The sequence below is a fragment of the Leuciscus leuciscus genome (genome assembly GCF_965113295.1).
Source record: "Leuciscus leuciscus genome assembly, chromosome: 10".
Classification (NCBI taxonomy): Eukaryota; Metazoa; Chordata; class Actinopteri; order Cypriniformes; family Leuciscidae; genus Leuciscus; species Leuciscus leuciscus.
This window is the reverse complement of record NC_138734.1, coordinates 38742169-38766836: the sequence shown is the minus strand read 5'-3', so window position 1 is coordinate 38766836 and position 24668 is coordinate 38742169. Positions and strand designations below refer to the sequence as shown.

Here is a 24668-nt window from a genome sequence, read left to right as displayed (position 1 = left end):
GTAAACTTTCCCTTCAAGTTAATGTGAGGATTGCTTCAAATGACTTAACGTAAAATGAATTTGATTTAACCCAGTCCATTCTGATTTTAACTCGCAAGACGACAGCTAATCGTTTCTGCGGCGATAATAAAGCCCTAAAGCAGTATAAATGGACGCATGAACGTTATGTAAAACTGGATGCGCACAGAAGCATAGCAGTCACTGTATGAACAGCTTATGCTTCACTTTGTCCTGTTGCAACCTTCAAAGTACAGCTTAAACTTCTAATAAGATTAGGTATGCTTGATATCTATTAGCACTCCTGTGTCCTGCTGGCTCCAGGTGAATTAGCACACTGGTGGGAAGATGGAAAGCAGAAAAAAACGGCTCTATTTTAGGTGCTTCCGTTTCCACAGCTTAGATATTTGCGCTGGAGAGAGCAACGTTTACCGTCGGCTCTCTTTCACACTCTACGGCCCGCCTGATTCAGAGTGCACATCAGGAGAATGGGTCATACGAGTGCTACGGGGGCCGTAATGTTTACTCAAAGCTGTATTTCCTAAAGTGGTCCAACGCTCGCTGTTTACACTACTGTATGTGCGACAGCCATTTGTCACGGCGCCGCCGCTCACTCCTTCTCCGTTATGTGTGTGTGTCTAATTTCACCTCAGGGCGGCTCGGTTTTGTTTTGCGTAACGAGAGCTTTGGGATTTGAGTGGCCCCAGAAGTTCTGTGCTATTTGCAGAGCTCTCGGTTTATTTTCAGTGCTAAAGAGGCAGTCGGGTTAAGAAATAATCTCTCAGCCCGTTTTATGTCACTTTTTTAAGTCTTAGATTCTGAGCTTGTTTTAAATGCATTAAGGAATAATATAAGCAATACTTACAAATTGTAGTCCACTACTGATTGCAAATTACATGAAAAAATTATAGTTAATAACATTATTTATTGCACTTTTAGGTTATGTAAACGGACTACTTTTTGATTACTTTTAGATTACTTTTGACCTAACTTGTTTTCACATAGATTTCAGCAGGAAAGTTTTGCACTATATTGATGTAAAAAATACAAAGAGAAAGAAAATATATTCCACTTAGGGCTGGACGATATTGAAGAAAAATGCAATATGCAATAACTCCTTAAATAATGCGATACTTGATATGTGATGCGGTAATTCTTTAAAGGACCCGTATGTAAGAAATGTATTTCAATTAATCATAAAATGGCCCTGATATGTCACTAGACATTAAGAAATCATGTTCATTTCAAATACTTATATCACTGACTACAGTAGTCCGGCCAGGATATTGTCATTTAAAAGTGAAGTTGCAGCCCTCAACTGATGTTGATGTTGTCATCTTGTGTTTTGGCCTGAAGCGCCACCCTCCACCTATCTACCAATCACAAAGTCAGTAGTGTTTACTGTAGTAGGGGGAGGGGGAGGGGATACACCGCTCTACAGTAATTTGAAAGTGATTGCAGTACCAGTTTTGGCCACAATCTTACATACGGTTCCTTTAAGTGTGTAAAATAAATTTAAATTATATTTAAATATATTTGAAAACTGATTATAACACTATAACACTAGTTATTTCACTTTCAGTTTTCAAATATATTTAAATATAATATATACATGTTTCACATTATTTTTGTGAGAAGAAAGCATCCCTACAACTTCTGAAAGTGAACAGCAGTGTTTTAGTGTAGCATTACATAAAAAGCAAGTGTCATTTACTTCAGGTTTATTTAACAACAGAAATAAATGTAAAAATAAAACACTGCTTAATCTTCACTGTATGTATTAAATACACACTGATTCTTATCAAAGCTACAAAAGTTATTCCGTCAGGACCAGGTAGTGATTTTCTCTAATGTTGTTTGATTAACATTAAGCATACAAACGGAAGTGGGTTTATTAGGCTGCTGTCACTTTAAGAGCTGCACGGATCCAATATATATATAGTTACATGCGTGCTTTCTTTCTCAACTGTTTTCTCCACTTAAGATATAACTGACTGTGTTTACGACTTGAATAGTCACCTAGGTGGGCATTTTGAGATAAATTTGTGTGTATTTGGCCATATAAGCTGCGGAAGAGAACTGAAATCAGATTTCACGCTGTCTGAGAGGCGGCTTCCTGTGCGCGTGAGTACTTTGCTTATGGCGCCTAATAACATTAAGAACGTCACATGTATGTAATCGTCATGCGTCTAGTCTGTTCTCTGCTGTCTGCATTGGTCTAAAACTTAGACTTCTCGTAATCTTTTGAAGTTTTAAAACCATTCAGTTATCGCAAGCCATTGCAATATGCATATCGCGATATGTACATTTGCGATATTTCTATAATTTTCATATATCGTATCGCCTTAAATCCAGTTTCCATAATTTTCTTACCCAGCACCGAACATAAGGTAAATTTTTTTTGTTTTACAGACCAAGTAATAATATTGAAAACATTAGTGTTGGTGTTTTGTTTTTTGTTTTTTTGGGTTACACTTTATTTTAAGGTGTCATTGTTACAGTGTAATTATATATTTAAGTACTGAGTAATATTAAGCAACTACATGTACTTACTATAGAGTTAGGGTAGGATAAGGGTTTGGTTGAGGGTTAGTTGCATGTAATTATGCACAATTTACTGTTATTACTATGGTAAGTACATGTAACATATGTAACAAGGACTCTGTAAAATAGTGTTACCGTTTTTTGTTCTTCCCTCAGGTAAACGTGTGATTAAGAAGAAACAAGGCCTGCCTACAAGCTCTGACAACATTAATAGACATTCACCCAGCAACAAGAGGAGTGGTGCACCCAGCTTGGTGGCCCATAGGCCCTTGAAGGAACGTGTCATTCACATTCTGGCCTTAAAGCCCTACAGCAAGCCAGAACTACTGCTCTGGCTGGAGAGGGAGAAAGCCAGCCCCAAAGACAAGGCCGACTTGAGCGCTGTGCTGGATGAGGTAAAACACAAGTGTACGGCATGCTACGGTGCAAATGCTCAACAAACAAAATATTTATAATATACATAAATGGAAAAATTAGTTTTTTCGTATTACTGCGCTTTTTAGTATGAATTCGTTTAATAGTTCCGGTCCTTGATTCTGATTGGTTGAGCCGCGTTCAACACCTGTGACCGCATTACATTAGTATTACTGCGCAACTGCCGTTTGTGATTCTTTGTTGATGCATGTGTTGCTTGGCAACCTCTTTGGAACTACATTGCTTGGCGGAGGAATAACTGTGTTATAACGTAAATTTTTGTTTCTGGTGTTTATTTTATGAAAAAAATTCAATATTAAAATAAATATTTTTATGGAATAACCGTTTTATAACAGTTACTCCACTCCGCGTCGTGCCTAACAACGTCCCTTAGCTGTTCTAAATTCACTATAAATCACGGCTTCTCAGGACTTACTGCTTTATTTTCTATTTTAATATATTTTAAATGTTATTTATTTATTTTTTGGCAAAGCTGAATTTTCAGCATCATTACTCCAGTCTTCACTGTCACATTCAGAAATCACTCTAATATTCTGATTTGGTGATTTGATTGAAACCGTTAACTCATAAGCTTGTTCAAGATTGTTTGCTGAATCATTTTGACTAGACTCAATAAAAAGAACCAGTTCATAAGAGTCATTTGTTCACAAATGGAAAAATCATGAATTGCACTGTTCATTATTGCATGCAGGAAACACTTACTGCAAATGTAATTAACTAAGGCCACCCCACCAGATGATATCTGACCATCTGCGTATGAATGCACACAAAGTTTTCCTGACTGTCGCTCACGGAGGCTAGATTTGAAATTTTTCCACGTTTTTATTTTTGTCCCTTTCGTGACCATTTTAGTTATAGTCTGGAGCCTGCATAATATGTTGTTAATTAAAATTCTTTGTCAGTGTGACATTCTGCACCAGTGCCTAGTTTTTTTTTTTTATCTCTCCCATCAATCCTACTTCAGAAAACACAGTTCAGTACTCAGCTTGTACAGATAATCTAGTTTATGTCCAGAGCTGCTTCCCTATTGCATTTGGGCAGGCGAGATGGCCGTGGCTGATTTTGTCAGTAGGTTTATTTGCTGAATGTTTCCTGCTGGGTTTATTTTCAGGAGTTCCTGCACAGTCAACAAGGGGAGGTTGCGGCGCTTGCGGTAGCAATCAGCCTGCTGCCTTAATGATATTTCGAGAATGGATCATGTTTTGACAGAGGGTTGAGCTGGCTTCATATCCCATTTGTAGAAGTGCTCTACAGAACGTCCTGTGCTGCAATACATTTATGCTTTCTGTTTTACATTTACGAGGTCTGAATTGAATTAGTCTCCTCTGGATGTATTTAAGAATGTCCTTAAAAGGCCTATCGTATGTTATTATTCTTTCTCGTAAAAAATTCTGAAGTGTCATATTTCTTCAAAAAGATGCTGACTGAAGGAAAGCTTGATGGTTCAAGTCACTCTTGAAATATTGTTTACTTGAGTGCATTTGGGAACAGAGGGCAGTTTCTGATTAGGAGAATAATTCTATTTTATATTTTCCTTTCAGGTGGCTAAACTCAATCCCAAAGATCACAGCTTTACTCTAAAGGATGATTTCTACAGACATGTGCGAAAGGACTGGCCCGGCTATGTGGAGGAAGAGCGCCAACTCATTCAAAGGGTGTTGGCAAGGTACATTTTCTAAGTTCTTACAACATAATTTTTGTAAATATTTATTGCCATTTTAGTGAGTGAGACTCTAATCTACCATACTTTAACTTACTATATCTTTGCTTTTCTTTACTCTACTTCCAACCTTTTTTTTTGGTCTTGCATACTCCCACAACTGCTTGGACACATCTCTCAATACTTTATACATTCTCAATACATTACTCAACTCTTCACACAGTTCTTCTAACCAACTTTCAGCTTGGCACAGCATTTCATTTCACATTCAGAATGCTCTTAAACTATCAAAAAAACTTAATTCATGTCACAAATCAGGCCATTCTTACATTAGCACAATAGCAAAGTTTCCACCCAACAAACAGACTTTGTCACTCAGAAAAACAATGACCTAAAAACACTGACTCGAGGTATAGCATTATACATGTTTTCTTTTGAAAATAGTTTTTACAAATCAAGAATGACACTCTAATTTTGAGAATCCAGTGCCGTGTATATTACATGATCCATGCTTACATTACAGTACAAAATTTGAATTAGTAGAGAAACTTAGTAGAGCATTGGCGCTTGCAACGCCAAGGTCATGGGTTCGATTCCCAGGGAAAGCAAGAACTGATAAGAATGTAAATGTGTAGCTTGAAATGCAATATAAGTCGCTTTGGATAAAAGCGTCTGCCAAATGCATAAATGTAAGTGTTCAGCTAAATCTAATTGTTTTGATAGTAGTGTAACATGGGAGAAGATGCTCAACTTAAAGTGCATTTACTTTTACATTTTTAGCATGTTTAGCATGTGCATGATGATGATGCATCAGCCAATGAGTTAATATAGGAAATAAATAGAAACATTTGCTTGTTTAGTTGTTATAGAACAAAATGTAAAATTACATCTTACCCCAAGGGTCTAACTTTATCTTTTTACTTCAAAATAAAAATTTGATTCCTGAGAGGTCAACTAATGCGCTAAAATGTAAAACAAAATGCAGTAATTTCATCAACTTTTCAGCGAGTGTGCTTGAGAAACACTGAAATGAATAGGGTTCAATGCTGGAACCATTGGTTGTTCCACGACACGCATTACTTCCACATTCCTCAATTCCTTTTGAAGTCTATGGGAGTGTCGCAAACTAAATTTAGTTTAAGTTTCTAATCTAATATTTACATTTTGTTTTATTTCAGCTTTATTTCAATTAGCAAAAATGTATTTAATAGTTTTAGGTAAGGATAACAACCCTACTTTGAAACATGTTAAGCTTTCATAACAGTATAATTTCCCAACTTTCTTTGACTAAGAAGTGCTGTTGACGTTTAGTACAGTATTGTCATCCAGGCCGTGCCCCCGCAGTCTGCCGAGATGATGTGTTTTGGAGGCCCTATTAAGTATGCGTTTTAGCACAGATGATGTGGTTAATAGGCCTGTCTGAGCAGGAAGCCATGCGATTCACTGTGCTGTTGAGTGGAATTATGCTGAAAGCTTCTGTGCAGCCGCATTCAGTCCCGGAACAATAGGGGAATAAACGACAGCCATCCTGCCAAATACGAGCTTGGCAGCCGTGTTTTTGGGAGGTTTTCAACACTCCGCCTAACTGACTGTGTACTTCAGTTTCTCCTCTGCCTTCACCTCTGCCTCTCGATTTTCATGCGCTCTGCCAGTCAAAGGGTCGTAATGGGACAGCTCAAGATGCTCTTGCAATAATCCCCAGAATGGGACTTGCACAACATGGCGTGTTTGCTGAAACGTGCTTCTGTGCATAAGTTTGTGGTCAGAATGTTTTTGAAAGAGGTCTCTTATGCTCACCAAGGTTGCATTTCATTTGAAGTAATACTGTGAAATTTTAATATATGTTATAATTGAATATATTTTCAAATGTAATTTATTCCTGTGATGCAAAGCTGAATTTTCAGCATTCAGGGTCACATGGTGCTTAAGAAACATTTCTTATTATCAATGTTGAAAAGTTGTTCAGCCTAATATTTTTGTTGAAATATTTATAGGTTTTTTTAAAGCATGTTTTGATAAATAGTTTCAAAAGAACCAATTTAATGCAACCTTACTGACCTCAAACCTTTGAACTAGTGGCTTTTGTTTTACTATCTTTTTACATTTTATTTATTAGTTTAATATTCTTTCTAAATAAAACGTATTTTTGATTTATATTTGACCACAGTAGGTTTGTCAGGGCGCTTATGAGGAACGATCCTCCGTGTGATGAAAAGGCAGCTCTATAAGAGGAAGGAGCTGTAGGAAGCAGATTGCCAGAGGAAAGTTCCAGCAGAGTAGGAATGTCTCTGGCACCATTGTTCTCGTCACTGGACATTATCGAGGCTTTTGCCAGTCTCACTGCAGATGTTATCAGTTACCCGGAAATGCTAAGCTAGACTAACAAGCCCCCGCGCTCTGACCGTCCGACCGCTGTACAGCAGTATTAGTGTTTTTACACTCCGCTCAGGAATGACCCAACCTGATTAACACCCGAGCAAATCCTAGACCTTGATCCTGAGCTTTAAATGTTTAGGTCCTTCAAGTAAGCATAACTGCAGCTTTTTATAGCTTTCTGGAACAAGGAAGTTTATCTCAACTTGCGACGTTTCACGGATTTGTTTCAGAATTTAATTAGCAAAGGTTTCCTGATGGCAAGCATGCAAAGAATGACATTTTGACAGCGTCTCACTTTCTGATATTCCAGAAAACTCCAGCCTCTCAGCAGCAGCAGTAGCCAGTTGAAAAGCTTCCAGTCCAGCCATTCATTCCACAAAACCTCAGGGAATTCTCCATCCCAACTCAGCCCTGTCAAGAATCTCTCCATGGTAAATATGCACCTATAAAAAGAAGTGCTACTTTTTTCCCCCTGTCGCTCTCATTTTAAAGCTTTTGCATGTTGTATAATCTCTGAAATGGACTAGCAGGTTCTTATATACACAGGTTTGTCGTTGAATATGTGATTGATTTACCTGAGATGAGTGAGAGGAGCCTCCTTTTCTTTTCTTTTTTTTTTTTGTTTTCTTGTGAAGATCATGCTTGGCGCCGTCTGCTCTTTATTTATGGAGATGCTGGAGGCGCTTCAGTCACTGCTGTTTGCAAGAGCCAATTAAGCTGCTGGTCCACACTATTGCAAGTCATCATGCTGTTTTCCATCTGCAAACTTTGTGAAAGTCTCCTTCTTTTTTTACTCCCAGAAACGCCCAGTGCCTTCCGACCATCTAGAAAGTCAGACGCCGAAAAAGCAACGTTTATTAGACCAGAACATGCCCTTGCAATCTCCTTCCAATGGACATCTCAGCTCCTCCATGGGCCGTAGCTCCTCCGCTCATGGAAACACAAGTTTGCAAAGGGGGACCAATACAGCCCAGCAGAGCCCAGATGGTCTTTACCAGCGGCACAAGCTCAGCGAGTCCAACAGCTTGCCCAAACCAGAACAGCCAGAACCAGCACATCAGCCTCCCAGCAGCCCCAAACACACAAGAACTGAACCAGAAATCCGCACTGACCAGCAGCTAGCGAACGGCCAGCACAAAAAGAAGAAGTCCAAGAAGCATAAAGAAAAGGAGAGGGAACGCTTAAAACCTGCGTGGGCCGAGACCAGTCCCGACCTCAAACAGAACCAAGAAAATATTAATGGTGGGTTTAAAAGGCTTGAATATATTGCAATATATTCGTGGATGATTTATTATTTGCAAAGAAAGTACTATATGCACTACACTAAAAGATTAGGGGTCTGTAAGATGTAAAAAAAAAAATTATATAAAAAAATATTAATATTAAAAAAAAATTATATAAAAAATACATTAAATTGGTCAAAAGTGACAAATCATTTATTTAAAAAATCTATTTCAAATAAATGCTGTTCTTTCTAACTTTCTATTCATCAAATAATCCTAAAAAAAATATTCAATATGGATAATAATATGAAATTGAGCATCAAATCAGCATATTAGAATGAATCCTGATGGACTTTAGAGTAATGATGCTGAAAATTCAGCTTTGCATCACAGGAATAAATTATATTTTAAAATGTATACAAATATAGAAGTGTTATTTTAAATCATACTACTATATCAGTTTTTTTTTTATTACTTTTTATGAAATGAATGCAGTTTTGTAGAGCATAAGATAATTCTTTCAAAAACATAAAAAAAAAAAATCTTACCATCTCCAAACTTTTGTGTGCATAACTAGGAAAGTTAAATAATTATCAACAAAATAATACATTATAGCCCATAATACATTCACACAACACAACACACAGGACGGGTTTTCATATTCTCCAGTCTTTGATTTTATTGACATTTATTCTTTAAAATAAATATTATTTTAAAATGAATTTAATCATTTAAAATAATAAATCTTATGTATTGTCATTATTATTTATTAACATAAAGGGATTATTTAACAGCTTTTTTTTAAGCTCTTGGAATCTGCAAAAAAAAAACATTGTTGTATAACATGCAACCTTCGGCATTCAATCACTTATCATCCATCTAAGTTTATGATAATGCTTGTTACATTGTACAATGCCAGGCAGTGATATTAGCAGGGATTGTGGTGATCATGATCAATATTTACTTGCACTGCCATAAGGGCAATGGAGTCATTGTTTCTCAGAGGGCATTTCCCTAGTAGATGTTTTTGATGCTTCATAACTCCAATTACATAAAAGAAAAACAAAAAACCCTTTCTCTACTTCCTCTCAGAAGTAACTCACAGCAAGATGCTTTCATTTCAAGTGAAATGATGGCAAAACAGGTTCAGACATGCCAAGTATTTCAGGAAATGTTCCTGTATGTTTGTGTGTGAATGCACAGATGTGTGTGTGTGAGGTGACTGCTTGTCTGCGCCCTTCCCTAGCGCTAGCGTGGATTATTAACTCGCTAACAGCTGGCTGAACCACTGTAATAGACTGACGTCTTGTCAGCATCGACCGCCCTCCACGTCCCTTATCGCTACATTTGATAAATGACTCCATCAGCCCGGGCTGTGTGATATCTATGGCGCTTTGATATGTTTGTGCAGTGAGATTATATAAACCTTTTTATGATTCTTGTCTGTGTTAATGTGTAGACCACGAACGGCCCAACACACCTGTCACCCGTGCCTCGCCCGATGAGCTGCCTGACTATTTATTGTAAGTAAAACCAGATTTCGGCTTTATTTTACTGCTTTGTGCTTCTGTATTTATTTACAGGTGGAGCGTGTCTGTTGATTTTCATCATAAATGAATGAAGGAATAGAAAATGAACAGTCCTGCACATTTAAAGCTTTAGTGCTTGATTAGAATTGAAGAATAAAAAAAAAAACATGTTTTTACTTTTACTTGAACCGTCACGGGTCACAAACAGCTCTGATCATTTCAGACAAACGCCTTAAGAATGAGAATACTCATTTATTTTGATATGTAGTGCCACCTACTGGTTTCACCTAGTGACTTGAATTATTGTCACTGTTAAAATGGTTTAGTTCACTCAAGGAACTTTTCTTTTCAGAAAATACAACACTATTACAGACTCGGAGCAGCGACAGAGGTACAAAGAGGATTTCTGTGCGGAATACGACGAGTACAGAGACCTTCATGAACGCATAGGGAAAGTCACGGAGATCTTTGTACAGCTGGGCTCTAAGATAAAGACACTGTCTCCTGGGACACAGGAGTATAAGGTATGGAAAAATACATCATGTACACTACCGTTCAAATGTTTGGTGTCAGTATTATTATTCTTTTTTTGAAAGAAATTAATACTTTAATTCAACAAGGATGCATTGAATTGATCAAAAGTAACAGTAAAGACAATATTACAAAAATAGATTTTCTATTCATTAGACAGTCCTGATTTTTTTTTTATCACATTTCCAACATTTATAACAATAAGAAATATTTATTAAGCATCAAACTTGCATATTGGAATGATTTCTGAAGGATCATGTGACACTGAAGACTGGAGTTATGATGCTGAAAATGTAGCTTTGCATCACAGGAATAAATTACATTTTAAATTATATTATCATAGAAAACAGTTATTTAATATTTTACTATATTATTGTTTTGCTGTATTTTCGAACAATAAATGCAGCCGTGGTGCACGTTATGATGAGACTTCTTTCAAATGCATAAAAATCTTACCAACCCCAAAACTTTTGAACAGTACTGTCCATTTTTAATGCAACTTTAATGCCCTGTTTTTAAAGTTACTCGTGGAAGCATGTGTCCGTGTTTTACAAGATAATTCCTTTGGCAAACTTTATGTAACAGTTACATAATGCATGATGGTCAGAGGTTATTTTAGATTAATATGTTTGATTTTTATTATTCTAGGTAATGGAAGATCAAATAATGGAGAAGTATAGGAAGTATAAGAAGGTAAGAGAATTGGATTGTGTTTGAAAAGCACATGTTGAACTCCCATAACTGCATATTTAATATGTTAGGGACTGTCCAAACTAGAGCTAGGTTTAAATGTACTAACTTAACTATGAGCCTTGTTTTAATATTCTAATATAAATTCTTAAAATCCCATTCACTTTTCAGTGTTATCATACTGCTATTATAGTATTTATTAATATTTTTAATTAGCTATTTTTTATATATATTTTCATTTTATATTTTGTTATGTGCTTTTGTCATTTTTATATGTTTAAAATATATATATAATTCTAATTAGCTTTAATTTATTTTAATTTCGGTTTTAGTAATTTAAGTACTTCCAACTTATTTTATTTCAGTTAGCTGCCAAGTCAACTTTTTTAATGTTCATTTTGTTTTTTAAATGTTCATTCTTTTCTAAAAGAATGAAAAAATGTTTAATAGATTTGACTATTCTCAGTTAATAACATTACTGGACCGTTTATGCCTTGTATTCTGGGTCTATATGAAAACTGAACATCATATGTAGTGCATTTTTGATACCCAGTGCGAAAGCCCCTAAAAGTATCGATATTGATTTTCAACGCGTTTATGATCTTCTCTGTCCCTGTAGAAGTTTCCAGGCTACCGGGAAGAAAAGAAACGCTGCGAGTATCTCCATCAGAAACTCTCTCACATCAAAGGCCTGATTCTGGACTATGACCGCACACAAGCGCTCTCCTAGTGCCAGCCATTCCACTCTCCTCCTCCTTTTCCCAGTCTGCTCGTACGGACCAAAAGACTCCTCAGTGGAAAAATCCAGGACCAAGTGTCTCTCCTTGGACACGACTAGGCATTTCCACATCTTTCCTCCGCACAAACTGTGGGTAACTGTGTGGAGGCAGAGGATCTAAGTCCAAACTATCAAACAAAGGCCAAGACCTCCGACTAGTGACTTAAGCCCTTTAAAGTTTCTGATTTTGATTTTTTTAAAAAGTGTTGAGGAATTTGGTTAGACGTGAGACACAACCTAAGCCAAAATAGTTTTTTCCCCCCACCCAAATGCAGCATACGTGTAACTGTTGCCCTGATCTTTGAGCTCTGACCTTCAAGGCTGCGGGCCGCTTTTAAGGTACAATCATAAAGCCCGGACGATGAGAGATGATTATCTTATCCGCGTTCGCTGTCTGTTATCGAAGCACAGTTTCTATTTTGATATTTTACTGAATGTATATTTGTACACTTGTAAGATCTTGACATCTATAATAGAGCGTTTAATCACTGGATAGAATAAGGGAAACCTGGAATTTTCTCAGCTCTGGGGTGATCCTACCGAACTGTGTAGAGTACGAGGGTGCAATCCGTCTGTGTGAAAGCACCTACATCAGACTCTCAGTTAGACCAGACCTTTCTCTTTTGTGTGTTGTAGCCACATGATGAGCTCTGGGATCCAAATTTAATCTCGAATTCCTGTAGCCAATTGTGTAATGAAAGGAAAGGTGATAACCTGGACGCATCAAAATGAGAAATTAAATATGACAAACATATATGAAAGATGGTTTCCATCACAGAATAAAAAAAATGAAGGTAATTGCGACTTTTTTCTCTCGAAATTGCGAGTTTACATCTTACATTCTGCCTTTTTTCTCAGAATTGTGTCATATAAACCCTAAATTGCAAGTTTTAAAGTCAGAATTGCGTGATATAAATTCACAATTGTAAGTTATAAAGTCAGAATTGTGGGATATAAACTAGCAATTGTGAGGAAAAACTATTTTCCTCGCAATATAAACTACGATATAAACTAGCAATTGCGAGGAAAACAAGTCACAATTGTGAGTCACAATTACCTTTTTTATTTTTTATTCAGTGGCAGAAACGAGCTTCCATAAACATTCAGAAGTGATAATATTCTCCTGATTTTTGTGTCCAGGGTCCAGTGCTCAAACCACTACAGCACACTTGTGTCCTTAAAATAATGATGTTGATAACATCATTATTACGATTATTATTTGGACACTAAACAGCTGAAACAATCATGTTTTAAAGCACATTTAATTCCTTTTATCCTTTTTTTTTTTTTAACAAAAATGTATTGATTAATGAAAGAACATATTCATGACCTTATCTGTTGAATATGTTACAGGAACTTAAATGTATTTTTTATTGACATGTCGTTATTGGTTTAATTTCTTGAAGTTTGAAATAACACTGCGTTCTTTCCCTTTAAAGCATGAAGGTGTTTCTCTGAATCCATTTTTTGTTTTGTTTGGGTCATGTTTTATGTGAATGAAAGTATACAGTATGTCTGTTTTCCCAGAATGTAGGACTTGATGAACACAAACTGAGGATCTCACTGGTCTTCTACTTTACGTAACGGCCCGACTCGAACAGCAAACGTTGTAGAAGCGGAGTCTTTCCAAAGTCCCTCTATGTCCGTGTCATTCCCGTTCCTGCCCATAGCCTCATGTACATTATGGAAGTATTTTTTGTCACTTTTGCGCTTTGACATTTCTCTTGTGGAGACTGCTGATCTGTTATTTATGTCACTACAGTGTTAGTTCCTCTAATCCTTGATCCTGATTTGTTATCTGGCTGGAAAACTGATAGATAAATAAATGCCAAAATAGCATTGCTCTTTATATTGTTAACAGTTTGTTTCATCCTTTCATGGGGCAACTTCATGTATTGATGTAGATGCCTTAAATAAACTGGACCACATTAACTTAATTCTATGGACGTGTCTTCTGAATTTCACTGCTTTGTGTGTTTGGCACAGTGTTGCTATTGTTAACTAAAACTATACAGATATTTTTGTTTATTGAAATAAAGCTGAAATAAAATATATAAATACTGGATGAAAAATTTAAATTGTCTTGGCAGCTAACTGAAATAAAATGTTTAAGTTGAAACACTAAAACTGAAAATATAAAAATAAAAGTAAATTCAAAATATTAAACACTATAGAAGTATATAAATAATACTAAAATAACATTAGTTTACCTGATATCACTGGGTAATTAAACCCTGTAAATACTGTTGTTTCACATTTAATAGCAGTCAAAAGATCTCTTATTTTGAAGGACAAAAAATTGCAATTACCCAACTACAAGTCCAACAATCTACTAAACCGAAAAGTTGGTTTAACTAATGCTGTTGTCCACCGACTTTTTCATTTCCAGGTCTGAATATGGATGGATAAGGCATTTAATTCGGCATGAAATGGATTTTTTCCACCACTTTTTTTTTTTCAGCATCATAACTTGATCTTCCGCTAACTTTCCTCTGGTCTGGTGACCTACGCTGGACTTCTCCAATCATTTTGTCTGCTTAAATCCCGCCCACTTCTTACAGTTAACTGCAAGATTGGGGGCTGTTTACACAACGTTGACTAAAAACTGAAAACGTACGCATTTTGGGGGCCTGAAAATGCAAACTTTTAAAATGATACCGTTATCATCTCTGTGTAAACTACAAAAACGCAAATTTGTGAAAAAGTGATTTCAAGCACATGCATGTATTCAGTCTATGGGCGCGTAGTTTTTCTTTACAAAGTTACATCGCCAACTACTGGCCTGACAGCAGAATACAGCATTTTAGTCGTTTTTGTGGGTCGTGTGAAAAGGGATTGTTTTGACAAAGGAAAACACGATTTTTTGTATATTTTTGTAATGTAAATGAACCCTCAAATTTAGCCAATCGTCCTCAATCCAATACACAAATGATGGATAGAGCATGCCTTACATTTTTTCACTCAAATGCATGTCAAAATACGAAAGAAAAGATCTGATGCTACTTGTTACGTTGCGACTTTAAATCTAGTGAAGATTTCAACAAAGTTTAATACTAAATCACTACAAATTAATGTAGATATTTAAATATTCCGTATCCATAAGAGATGTTTTGTGCCCATAAGAATTTTGTTTTTACTCCTACTATTGTGTCTAATGTGGGGGGTAAAACTGCTGCGATATTCTTTTGGCAGACATGAGAAAACATACACCAAACCCTTTTTAACAGTGCATAAAAATTCCTTTATTAAAGTTCACAGTTTGTTCTTAGAGCAGTCTGTGCTGACAACCAATTATGCAGAATCAGAATGTAATAAAAGTCATGATAATCCAAAATTGGAAATAACAACTAACAAAACCCTGTCTGACACCTTAAATAAAATGTAAACAAGTCTAGGATCTGTCAGGATGAGGTAGAATAGATCTAATTTCACAGATGGTTCTCCACATAAAAGAGACTAAATGTTAAGCACATTTTTTGCATCTGCCACCATAGAGAGTAGCTTTTGCCTGGAAAATAAATGTCACAAGCTCCAAACATCATCTCAATATGATCAGTACCAAAGTGATATAATCTCTATTAAAAGTAGCCTACTAAACGGTGCTTAATATACAGGTGTATTATTTCACTAGGGCTGCCATGATAACACAACAACAGATACGGCAAGGCACTCTATTTAATGAAAGTGTACACAGCATGTGGTCAAACACACACTGAAATCTCATCTAAATGATGCTATTTTTATTATTAGAATTTTTTTGCAGGTGCACTGCTGCATTATGGGTATGTTCTATTTTCCTATCTCCCTTATACAACGATTATGTTGATCCCTTCACAAAAGCTTAATGGAAGTCTAATTTAACACTAGAATGTAAATTAGGAAAGCATCCTTATTCAAGACGTTCTGGATGTTACTCTAAAGCATTTTCCTCATTCCCTAAATCATGGCTTGATTCTGAGGTTGGGCCTCAAGACTGACAGTATGCCTAACAGAGAGGAAACCAGCCCACAGAAGCCCACCACCCCTGGATTTGTCTGGTAAACTCCCAGTTTGTCAAGTGGAATGAAAAGATCACACACATTTTTAAGTGTATCGAGAGCCACAGATGGATGCCCTCTGAGGCTCTCGAGGAGAAGGAAGACGAACGCATCAAGCTGAGGCACTATGACACAAGCCACATCCGGGCTTTCATTGAGGTGCTGGTCGACTTTTTGCTGGTAGCGTCTGTCCCGAGACTTCTGCGCCATAAGCTGGACGATCACGTAGACGTCTCTGGTTAGATTCATGACCAAGGACAGGAAATAGAAGCGAGTGGAGTTTAAGCTCCAGCGCTCCTTGTCCATATCTCGTATTAGCCCGATACTTCTGGCCCAGAGTATGTTGTCACAGATGAAGTACAAGGCACGGCTGAGGTTGGCGAAAGTCAGGCAAAAGCGCAGCACAGGGTCAGAAATATGAAGAGTGCTCTTGGCCGCATTGATAGAGTTCACCGTGTTCCCAAGCCTGAATACTGGAAAAGAGCAAAACAGAACCATTATGGATGATATTCTTCTCATTTCTCATTTGGGGGAAGAGTCAGAATGTCTAGTTTAACTGCATGAGAAGGAACTTCAGATTTAACAAGCAAGTCGCAGAGATTGTTTTGACGTTTAAAAACCAATTTGGGACCTTCTTTAAAAATACCTGATAATTTAGGATCACTAGAAGTAATATGCCATAAAAAACCTGATGATTTAGGATCACTAGAAGTAATATGCCATAAAAAACCTGATGATTTAGGATCACTAGAGGTAATATGCCAATGCCTATTTAAAGCTTTACGGAATTCCGCACCTAATGCTGAAAACTTGACAGTGCAAATGAAGTGCTATATTTAATAATATCTTTTGCATTTCTAATCCAAACAACGCCTAACTTGGCACTGCACTTACTCGTGCCCGTAGCAAGACACGTAGCAAGTGTTGAAGTGTTGCTTTTTATTACCTTTAGCTCGTGAGCACTGTATCTGAGGTATATCATCAAATTTCTTTTTAGCATTTTCGACCCATTCTTTACAGTAACGCCAAATCCGAAAATATGTAGGGCGGAACTTGATTTTATCCATCGCGAATTGATTGGATGGTTTTGGTTTTCTATTGCTGTGATCTCATGTGATTGACAGGTTGCCCCGCCCTCGCGCCAGTAAACACGTCATCAGAGAAAAGGTTTCAATGGGAGAGGGATGTCATTTTGATTGAAGATTACAATGCCACATGAATTTAAATATATGTGTACAGATAAACCATTTATAATGAATACTGCAATATTTCATGAAAATATAAGAATTGTTTATTTTAATTTCATGGTGACTTTAAGTAGAATAAATGTTATTAAACTGTAAAGTTAACTGGCATTCATAGTAAATGTCTCAGAAATGGTACTAGTAAGTAACTAATAAATAGGCTAAGTACTAGTTAAGCTGGAATACATACTAGTAAGTGCTGAGAAATAAATAAAAGAACTTTTGTTTCGTGTGTGATTGTTTTGTTGTGTTATGTAACAGTAAATGTTCATTCTTACGCTTCCGTCCCGAACTCATATTAGACTCCAGAAACTGCAGCTTTCTCACCAGCTCTTTTCTCTTCGCTTCATTTCTCAGAAGGTATTTGGCCAAAGCGCATGCATATTGGGTTGCTCTAAAGCAAACGAACAAACCAAATGTTCAGACATAGTCTAGCTCATCTTTAATAGGAAATAATTTCAGTTCAATGTTGTTTTGAGGGATGACAAGCTTTGATAAGAGGCACTGACCTGAATATGCGGTCCCTTCCTTGACTTTGGTTAGTGAAGCTAATGAAAGTTTCCATGTGTGCAACACAGGCTAGTGTGCAACAAAACTGTGCAAAATTCTTTTAGGATTCTTTGAGGAGTAAATCACTAAAAAGTCGAAGGGCAGTGCATACTCAAAGTTAAAGATCCGTGTTGTTGTCACTGTATGTCCTGTCAAAACCACACGATCCTGCGCATAGATCCTGCGTGGTTTTAGGGACTGAGGTGAAAGTTCATGCAACATACAAAACACACGCTGAACCAAAGAACAAACTTCAGATCGATTTAGTAAATCATTATTGTGTCGCGCTTATAAAAATGAATACAGCTTCTGGCTGATTAATTATAGGAGAGTTAAAAATTAATGACATTACAAAAATGTATGACGGACGGAGTTTTTTCTTTTTCTTTTTGGCGATAGAGAGTCCGATTCATTTTCCGGAATCGGTTCTTTCAAACAGTTCGTTTCACAAATGTTACGTCATTACGTAATTGCGTCATCCCAGTCTGATTTTAATCAAAATTTTCTAGTAATAGCCAGGCCATATGTAGACAGTGTTTTTATTGTAATTGAATGCATCACAGTTTTGTTTGTTGCAATTATAATTCAGTCGTAAACATATTTTCTTTACTTTTTATTTGTAACATGTCTTCTTCTCGGCTATTAACTTACTTTTCGCCCCAAAAGTAAAATCCTCCTCCGTGATCTGTCGTGAATGAATCGTTTACACTGTCTCTGTGAACGTGAAGCAGTTCACCAGTTTCATTGAAAGATCCGACTCAAAAGAGCGATTCTCTCACGTTCACTGTAGGGTTGTTTGGTTTAACGTTAGTTCCACCAACACACGAATTCATTTTAAGATGAATATTTGAAGTTATGTTACAATTGTAACGAACATCATTAATGCTGTTGTTTTTGTTAATTGTCGTCAAGCTCGAGTTTTAAATCGGATGTTTTTGGATGATGGATCAGTCACAGTGTGTACTTCCGGATTTAACTGACCAATGACTGGCTCAGGATTAGAGAACGGAAATACCTGGATTAGAATCGCAGGTTAGTTCCAGTTCCTTATGCCACTGCTGTTACATTTAAATTCAGTCTTCCTTGATGTATAGTTATTTTGTTCCTTAAAAATCGGGAAGATTTTTATATATTAGATATTAGATCTAATATATAAAAAATCTTCCCGATTTTTAAGGAACAAAATAACTATACATCAAGGAATATTCATCCAATATGACCCTGGACCACAAAACCAGTCACATGGGTCAATTTTTTTAAATTGAGATGTATGCATCATCGGGGAGCTGAATAAATAAGCTTTCCATTGATGTATGGTTTGTTAGGATATGACAATATTTGGCAGAGATACAACTGAACATCCAGGGTCACATATATGCATTTGTCTCATAACAATAACAACAATTTATGTATTTTGCATCTACTTTCATATAATGATCATTATTTATGTTGTTATAGGCAAGTCAATTGAATTCTTTCAAGCATCCTTATTTATTTCAGAGTTGGACTCAAGCATGTTGATCAAGTTGTGGGAGTATGTGCTGTTTAAAGTAGTTGTCTGAATTGTGAAAGTGCGTTTACATTGGATTCAGTTTGGAGTTTAGTGGTAACAGATATTGCTCATAATACGTCTTAAGCACTAAATTCTAAATCATTTACTGCGGGACTGCAAAATCTTTTTAGCAACTGTTTATTAAATGATTTTGTGTGTAATACAATGCAATAGGAAATTCTTTACATAAAACACATTGTAAATGCAGGGCCTTGATTGTCCAACTGAGTGACTTGAATGAGATTACCAGGCATAGCCTATACTTTCTATTTTTATACACGATTCTGCTTGACAGTTTGAACTGCTCCCATATGATTACCAAAGTCGTTTTGATTGCCTTTTGGAAGAATATGTCCAGATTATTATTTGTGCTTTGCTTAATCTTCCATATTAATACCAGATTCAATAGTAGATTTCAGAATTATGATTATGAAAACACCTTGTTTTGCTATCAGTAGTATAGAAAATCATAGGTCAAGAGATGAGATGCTCCTGAAATCAGATATAGTGAAAGCTAATTTTTGTATGATGAACGCTTCTCACTTTTTTACATAAAGATGATATATACTGCGAAAATTAAAATGAATCATCTATGATATTTTTCCCGGCCTTTCATTATTCCTCTTGATGTGAACTATTACATGGTTTACATTTACAATGAGTTTTTATTTATTTATTTATTATTATTTAAATATTATTTTACATTTTCATTTCTTATATGCAGACTGAAAGAGAATATTTAGAATTGGGCATGATTATTTTTTATTAATATTGCGGTATAATCATGTTTAGATTGATGACCTTAAGTCCAAAATGATAAAATCAAAGCCAGAGTTCATCAATGCTGTCAATCATTGCTTCATGAAGCTTGCATAAAGTTTAAAATCACCATCTCTACACAGAATTAATCGCATGTGTGTGTGTGTGTGGTGCATATATAATTATTTTAACTTTTTTAAAACATCACTGTACTATCATGCTTTGTGAAAGTCAGATCAGATCACACCTGCAGGGGTCAGTGTTTAATAAAGAAAGAAACTCAGTGTCAGTCTCACACAGTGTTTAGTGGATCCTCAAAAATGTCTTTGCACACACCGACCAAACACACCTTAATCATAAATTCAACCACCTCAGGGCTGCAATATGGCATTTTGAAAGGCGGTTCAGGTAAAAGGCCGCCCCAAATAAAATATGCAGTGACATTTTTGTCACTTTTACGATATCACACAGTGTACCTTATTATGAATCTGCTATATTGCCATTCTCAATCAGGCTATATTTGATGTAATGAAATGGTTTTATTTGCATGCATGAGATTGCCTTAGTTATTAGGTTTTCCTGGAACAGCTGAAGTTTGGGAAAGCACAGATGGTTTACCCAAGAATACAGTGTTCCTGAAGAAGCATATTAATGTGGCTTATGAACAAACAATACATTTAACCAATGCATTTTCAGCTGTCATTGTAGATAATAGTAATTCTTGGTTATATTGCCAACCAGACTGTGATGTTTGTGAGGAGCGTTGATGTGTTTTAAACTGTCACAGATCTTTAATGCCACACATTTTGAAAAGAGTTATCATTAAGATCAAGATGTGTACAGCGAGTTAAGTATTTACAGAGAAACATAGCACATTTAAAAGCTATTTTAATATGGAAAAAGATACACTAAGATTTTTTTCTTAATGTACAAGATATTTAAAAGAGAGAAAACTGTATGTATGAATTCCAGGAAAACACAGAACAAACTTTGTAGTTGGAATTATTGATTGAAGAATGGGTTCTTTTAAACATGCCTGGAGGCGAGTAAAACAAAAGTATTTTTCTGCTTTCTCCTTCATACGAGAGTAGGTTATTTTGAGATATCTAATGATACTCAAAACGGTTGCCATGCAGGTGCAGTGCATCTATTAAGAAAGTGTGGAGTGATTCTTTTCTGAGATTGTAGATAAAGCAACATGTGCTGCTGTGATTGTGAATGTCTTCAAATCCTATAAGGTTTGAACACAAGAACCATTTGTTTTTTGTCTTTTCCGCTGTGTTGTGCCACAGTCAGAATGATTATGGTCAACAATTCATGTAAATGGCTCGAATGATCGAGACCTCTGCATGGCTTTTTTGTTGGATTGCACTTTCTTTTAGCACTGACATATTGGTAATTGCTTTTACAGGTTATGGTATTTTGCCACTAGCTGCATTTAAACCTAATTTTAACACTTAGTTCTGCTTTTAGGCTGCCATGGGAATATAGAGTGCATATTTATGTATTTGTTCCTTTGCTTTGAATTGCTAAAGATGGGCTTTATTTTATCAGATATAATGAATCATGTTTTTACTGGTTATAAAAATGAACTTTTAAAAAAATTAAAACGAATAAAAATAGCAAAATAAATCAGCCATTTCAGTATATAATGGCTGATGAAAATGTTTAAAGTAGTTTGAAATAAAATCCATGCACTAATTATGCTAAAGTACATTTTTATCTTCGCAGTTGCTACAAATATTTTATTGTTTTTCTTAAATAAATTTTATATTGCTGTTTTGTTGGTATTTTCTTGGTTTGTTCTTTATTAATTATTTGGACAAATAGGACGCAATTCGAATATGCATTTTACACTTTCATCCTACAAATTACACATTGTGATCCTACATAATCTCTTATAGGCATTTTATTTTAGTGTATTTGGGTTTTTTTTTTTCAGCACTCTCAGATTCATATCACATCTACAGTCATTATTCCAACCGCAAAAGATATGTCATTTAGAAAGTGAGCCTTTCATGTTTATATAGGAAGCTGGCCAAAGCCATCTAAAGAAACAACTGTTGAACAAGTTGCATCAAACAGAGATGCGTTCAAGCTGTGTGTTCAAATGAAAGAGGCAAAGCATTCGTGCAGCTTTGTTTTGCTCAAAAGATAATAATTTGACAAAATCCACTTTTTCTTGTTTTCTTTTCCTTCAGCTAAGATTGCTCTCAGGGTTTGAATATATTACCATTGTTGTTTTATGTGACTATAAATGACACCATCAAACAAACGTGTATTTCTTTGTTTCATTAAATCTGTAGAGCACGTCTATTATATTGAGGCTAATTTATTAACACAATTTGGGGTTGAGAGTAACTTGAGTCTAAAGGTGAAATGCATCATTCAGAAAATGAAATCCAGTTCAAATTATAATCATCTCTCTCTCTCTCTCTCTCTCTCTCTCTCTCTCTCTCTCTCTAAAATAATGTATTTTGCTCCTCTGTCCGAGGAGACTACAGTAGAATGAATTGCAAGACTGCTGAGATGCCAGCAAAGAGTTTTGCCAAAAGCTGTCTATCACTGTACTGTGTAAATTTCAATCACACCAACAACATCCAAGCCAGCCTGTTGATAGTTTTGCATTTTTCAGATATACAGTAAGGATACGCTTATAATATAGGCTGATCATATTATGAAGATATCAGGTGATATTTACCGTTTACTTTTCCAGGACTAGCAGAATAACAAAAGTCCAGTGTATACAATTCTCATAAATCAAAGCTTTGAAAGTTCTTTGATCAGTACCTTAGTTCAACCAAGTTCATTAACTGTGAGTGAGGGGCGAAAACCATCCATGCTCGGGGGCAGACAGCCGAGAGAGATTAGACTCTTATTTTGTAATGTCCACTAGCCAGTTTAAAGACCCAGACACATGATTGCCTTCTAAAACCAGAGATAGCTAATACGTGCCTTTGGCCCCTGCCAAACTCCAACATCAATACAAAAGCACTCAATTAAAACATGGTTGTGGATACACAATTATCTCATTGCAGGAATTACATGCTTGTCAGATGATGAACTGTTTTACTGTATATATTCTATGCATCCAGTGTGTTTCCCTGCCAACGACCTGCATTTGACTTCACTTCAACCACAGTGTCAAATGCCGGCCATTGATTTCTGGTCATCTCATAACGTGATGTTTGAGCTTTCAGACTCAAAGCTCTAAATTCATAATAAGCACAGTGGAGAGCCATGATATATCATAAAGAGTGGCATGGTGAACATGTAATCTTTCATTGGAAGACATTAATTTCAAATTTTGTTGAATATTTGATAAAATATCTATTATGAATCTAGAGACGTAGCACTTATACCATTACAACACCATTCATCATTTAATATGCTTTCAGTGAACCACTGCAAAGCATACAGGACAGGGTTTATTCCAAGCAATAGACAAACTTTCTTTCTTCGCCAGAGTTCATGTTAAACAGTTGTGGGTCTAGATCACACTTAGGACATACAAAAACATTGCTGAATGCATTTAGTTGTTTCTTCAACTATGGGCACTTTTGGCCCTGATGTAGACTTTTAGAAAATTAACTCTCTTATGCTATGTTCACACTTAGCGTCTTTTTTCAAACTGCCAGCGTCTGTTCTACATTATAACCCTATGGAGTAAACCGTTTTTTCAAAAAAGTCCTGAGCGCTTTTTTAGACGCCACCGCCGGCGTCTTTTTCTGCAGCTCAGAGCGTCTTTTTAAGTTGAAAAAAGTTCAACTTTTCTGAAAAGAACGCCCTACGTCAAGCGCCTTTTTGACAGCTGACCAATGACAAGCGAGTAGCGAGACCTGTCGTTTCCATAACAACAAGAACAACTGTCTGTCGTGCACCCACAAACGTCTTTGTGAACCGACATTCTCCTCCCCGGTAACTTCAAAAGCCAACGCAAGAGCCAACTTTCTCTTTCTCGACATTTTTTGCATCACACAGCACTAGGCTACTGTTGCAGCTCTTGTTATAGCAGCCCGGTCTCACCCCAAAACGTCATATACTGACGCGTCTTGACCATGCGTCAACATACGACGAAAAGGGTACCCCTTTAACGTCAATATGAGACGCAGACAGAAGCGCACCAGCAGCGCCTCCTAGCGGTACCCTAACGCATACCTAAACCTACCCATAACCCGAATCGTCACATATGGACGTTATGGGGGTACCCTTTTCGTCGTATGTTGACGCATGGTCAAGACGCGTCAGTATATGCGCCAGCCACAAAAGACGCGCTCGGCTGCTATTTGTAACCGAACGCTGCCAGCGTTTTTTTTTTGCTAAAAAAACGCCGTTGTCAACTTTTTCTTGTCAAAAAAGACGCTAAGTGTGAACATAGCCTTAAATGTGTGAAAATGCATTCAGAGTAAGTGTCGTTTTTAATGTGTTTTGAATATTCATGCCACTTGCACAAAAACTGGATGATATGCTTCAAGGTTACTCTTAATGCCATTCTTAAAACACACACAATACAAAGCAAGTTTGTGAATTTGCAAAAAGACAGCATTTTAAAAGAAGCAAAAAGCTGTTGTACATTTACATTTATTTATTATCAAACTCTTTTATCCAAAGGGACTTACAAATGAGGAAGCAAGCGAAAAGAGGCGAAATGAATAAAGAGGCAAATAAAGATCATTCCACCAGCAAGGAGCAGTGAACGAAAATGTTCTGGAGAGTGATTTTGTGGCTCTCTGTGATGGTCCCACGAGCCGTCGCTCATTTACC

The 24668-nt window shown here is 36.4% G+C and overlaps 2 protein-coding genes across 2 annotated transcripts in view; one reads left to right on the top strand and one right to left on the bottom strand.

Moving 5' to 3' along the window:
* The window catches only part of LOC309508015 (RNA polymerase II elongation factor ELL), a 45267-nt gene extending 33309 nt beyond the window's left edge, over window positions 1–11958 (top strand). Inside the window, exons 5-12 of the mRNA XM_082182527.1 lie at window positions 2698–2936; window positions 4518–4642; window positions 7323–7443; window positions 7813–8254; window positions 9695–9758; window positions 10117–10288; window positions 10944–10988; window positions 11605–11958. Coding sequence (XP_082038653.1) covers window positions 2698–2936; window positions 4518–4642; window positions 7323–7443; window positions 7813–8254; window positions 9695–9758; window positions 10117–10288; window positions 10944–10988; window positions 11605–11715 — 1319 coding nt within the window. The 3' untranslated portion in view covers window positions 11716–11958. The remainder of the gene's footprint in view (window positions 1–2697; window positions 2937–4517; window positions 4643–7322; window positions 7444–7812; window positions 8255–9694; window positions 9759–10116; window positions 10289–10943; window positions 10989–11604) is intronic.
* Window positions 11959–14980: 3022 nt separating this feature from the next.
* pex11a (peroxisomal biogenesis factor 11 alpha) lies at window positions 14981–18490 on the bottom strand. The gene is made up of 3 exons (XM_082182632.1): window positions 17554–18490; window positions 17323–17438; window positions 14981–16273 (listed from the first exon to the last, which is right to left on the bottom strand). The coding sequence occupies exons 1-3, from the start codon at window positions 17607–17609 to the stop codon at window positions 15705–15707; spliced, it is 741 nt and encodes a 246-aa protein (XP_082038758.1). The 5' UTR covers window positions 17610–18490; the 3' UTR covers window positions 14981–15704.
* Window positions 18491–24668: the final 6178 nt, after the last annotated feature.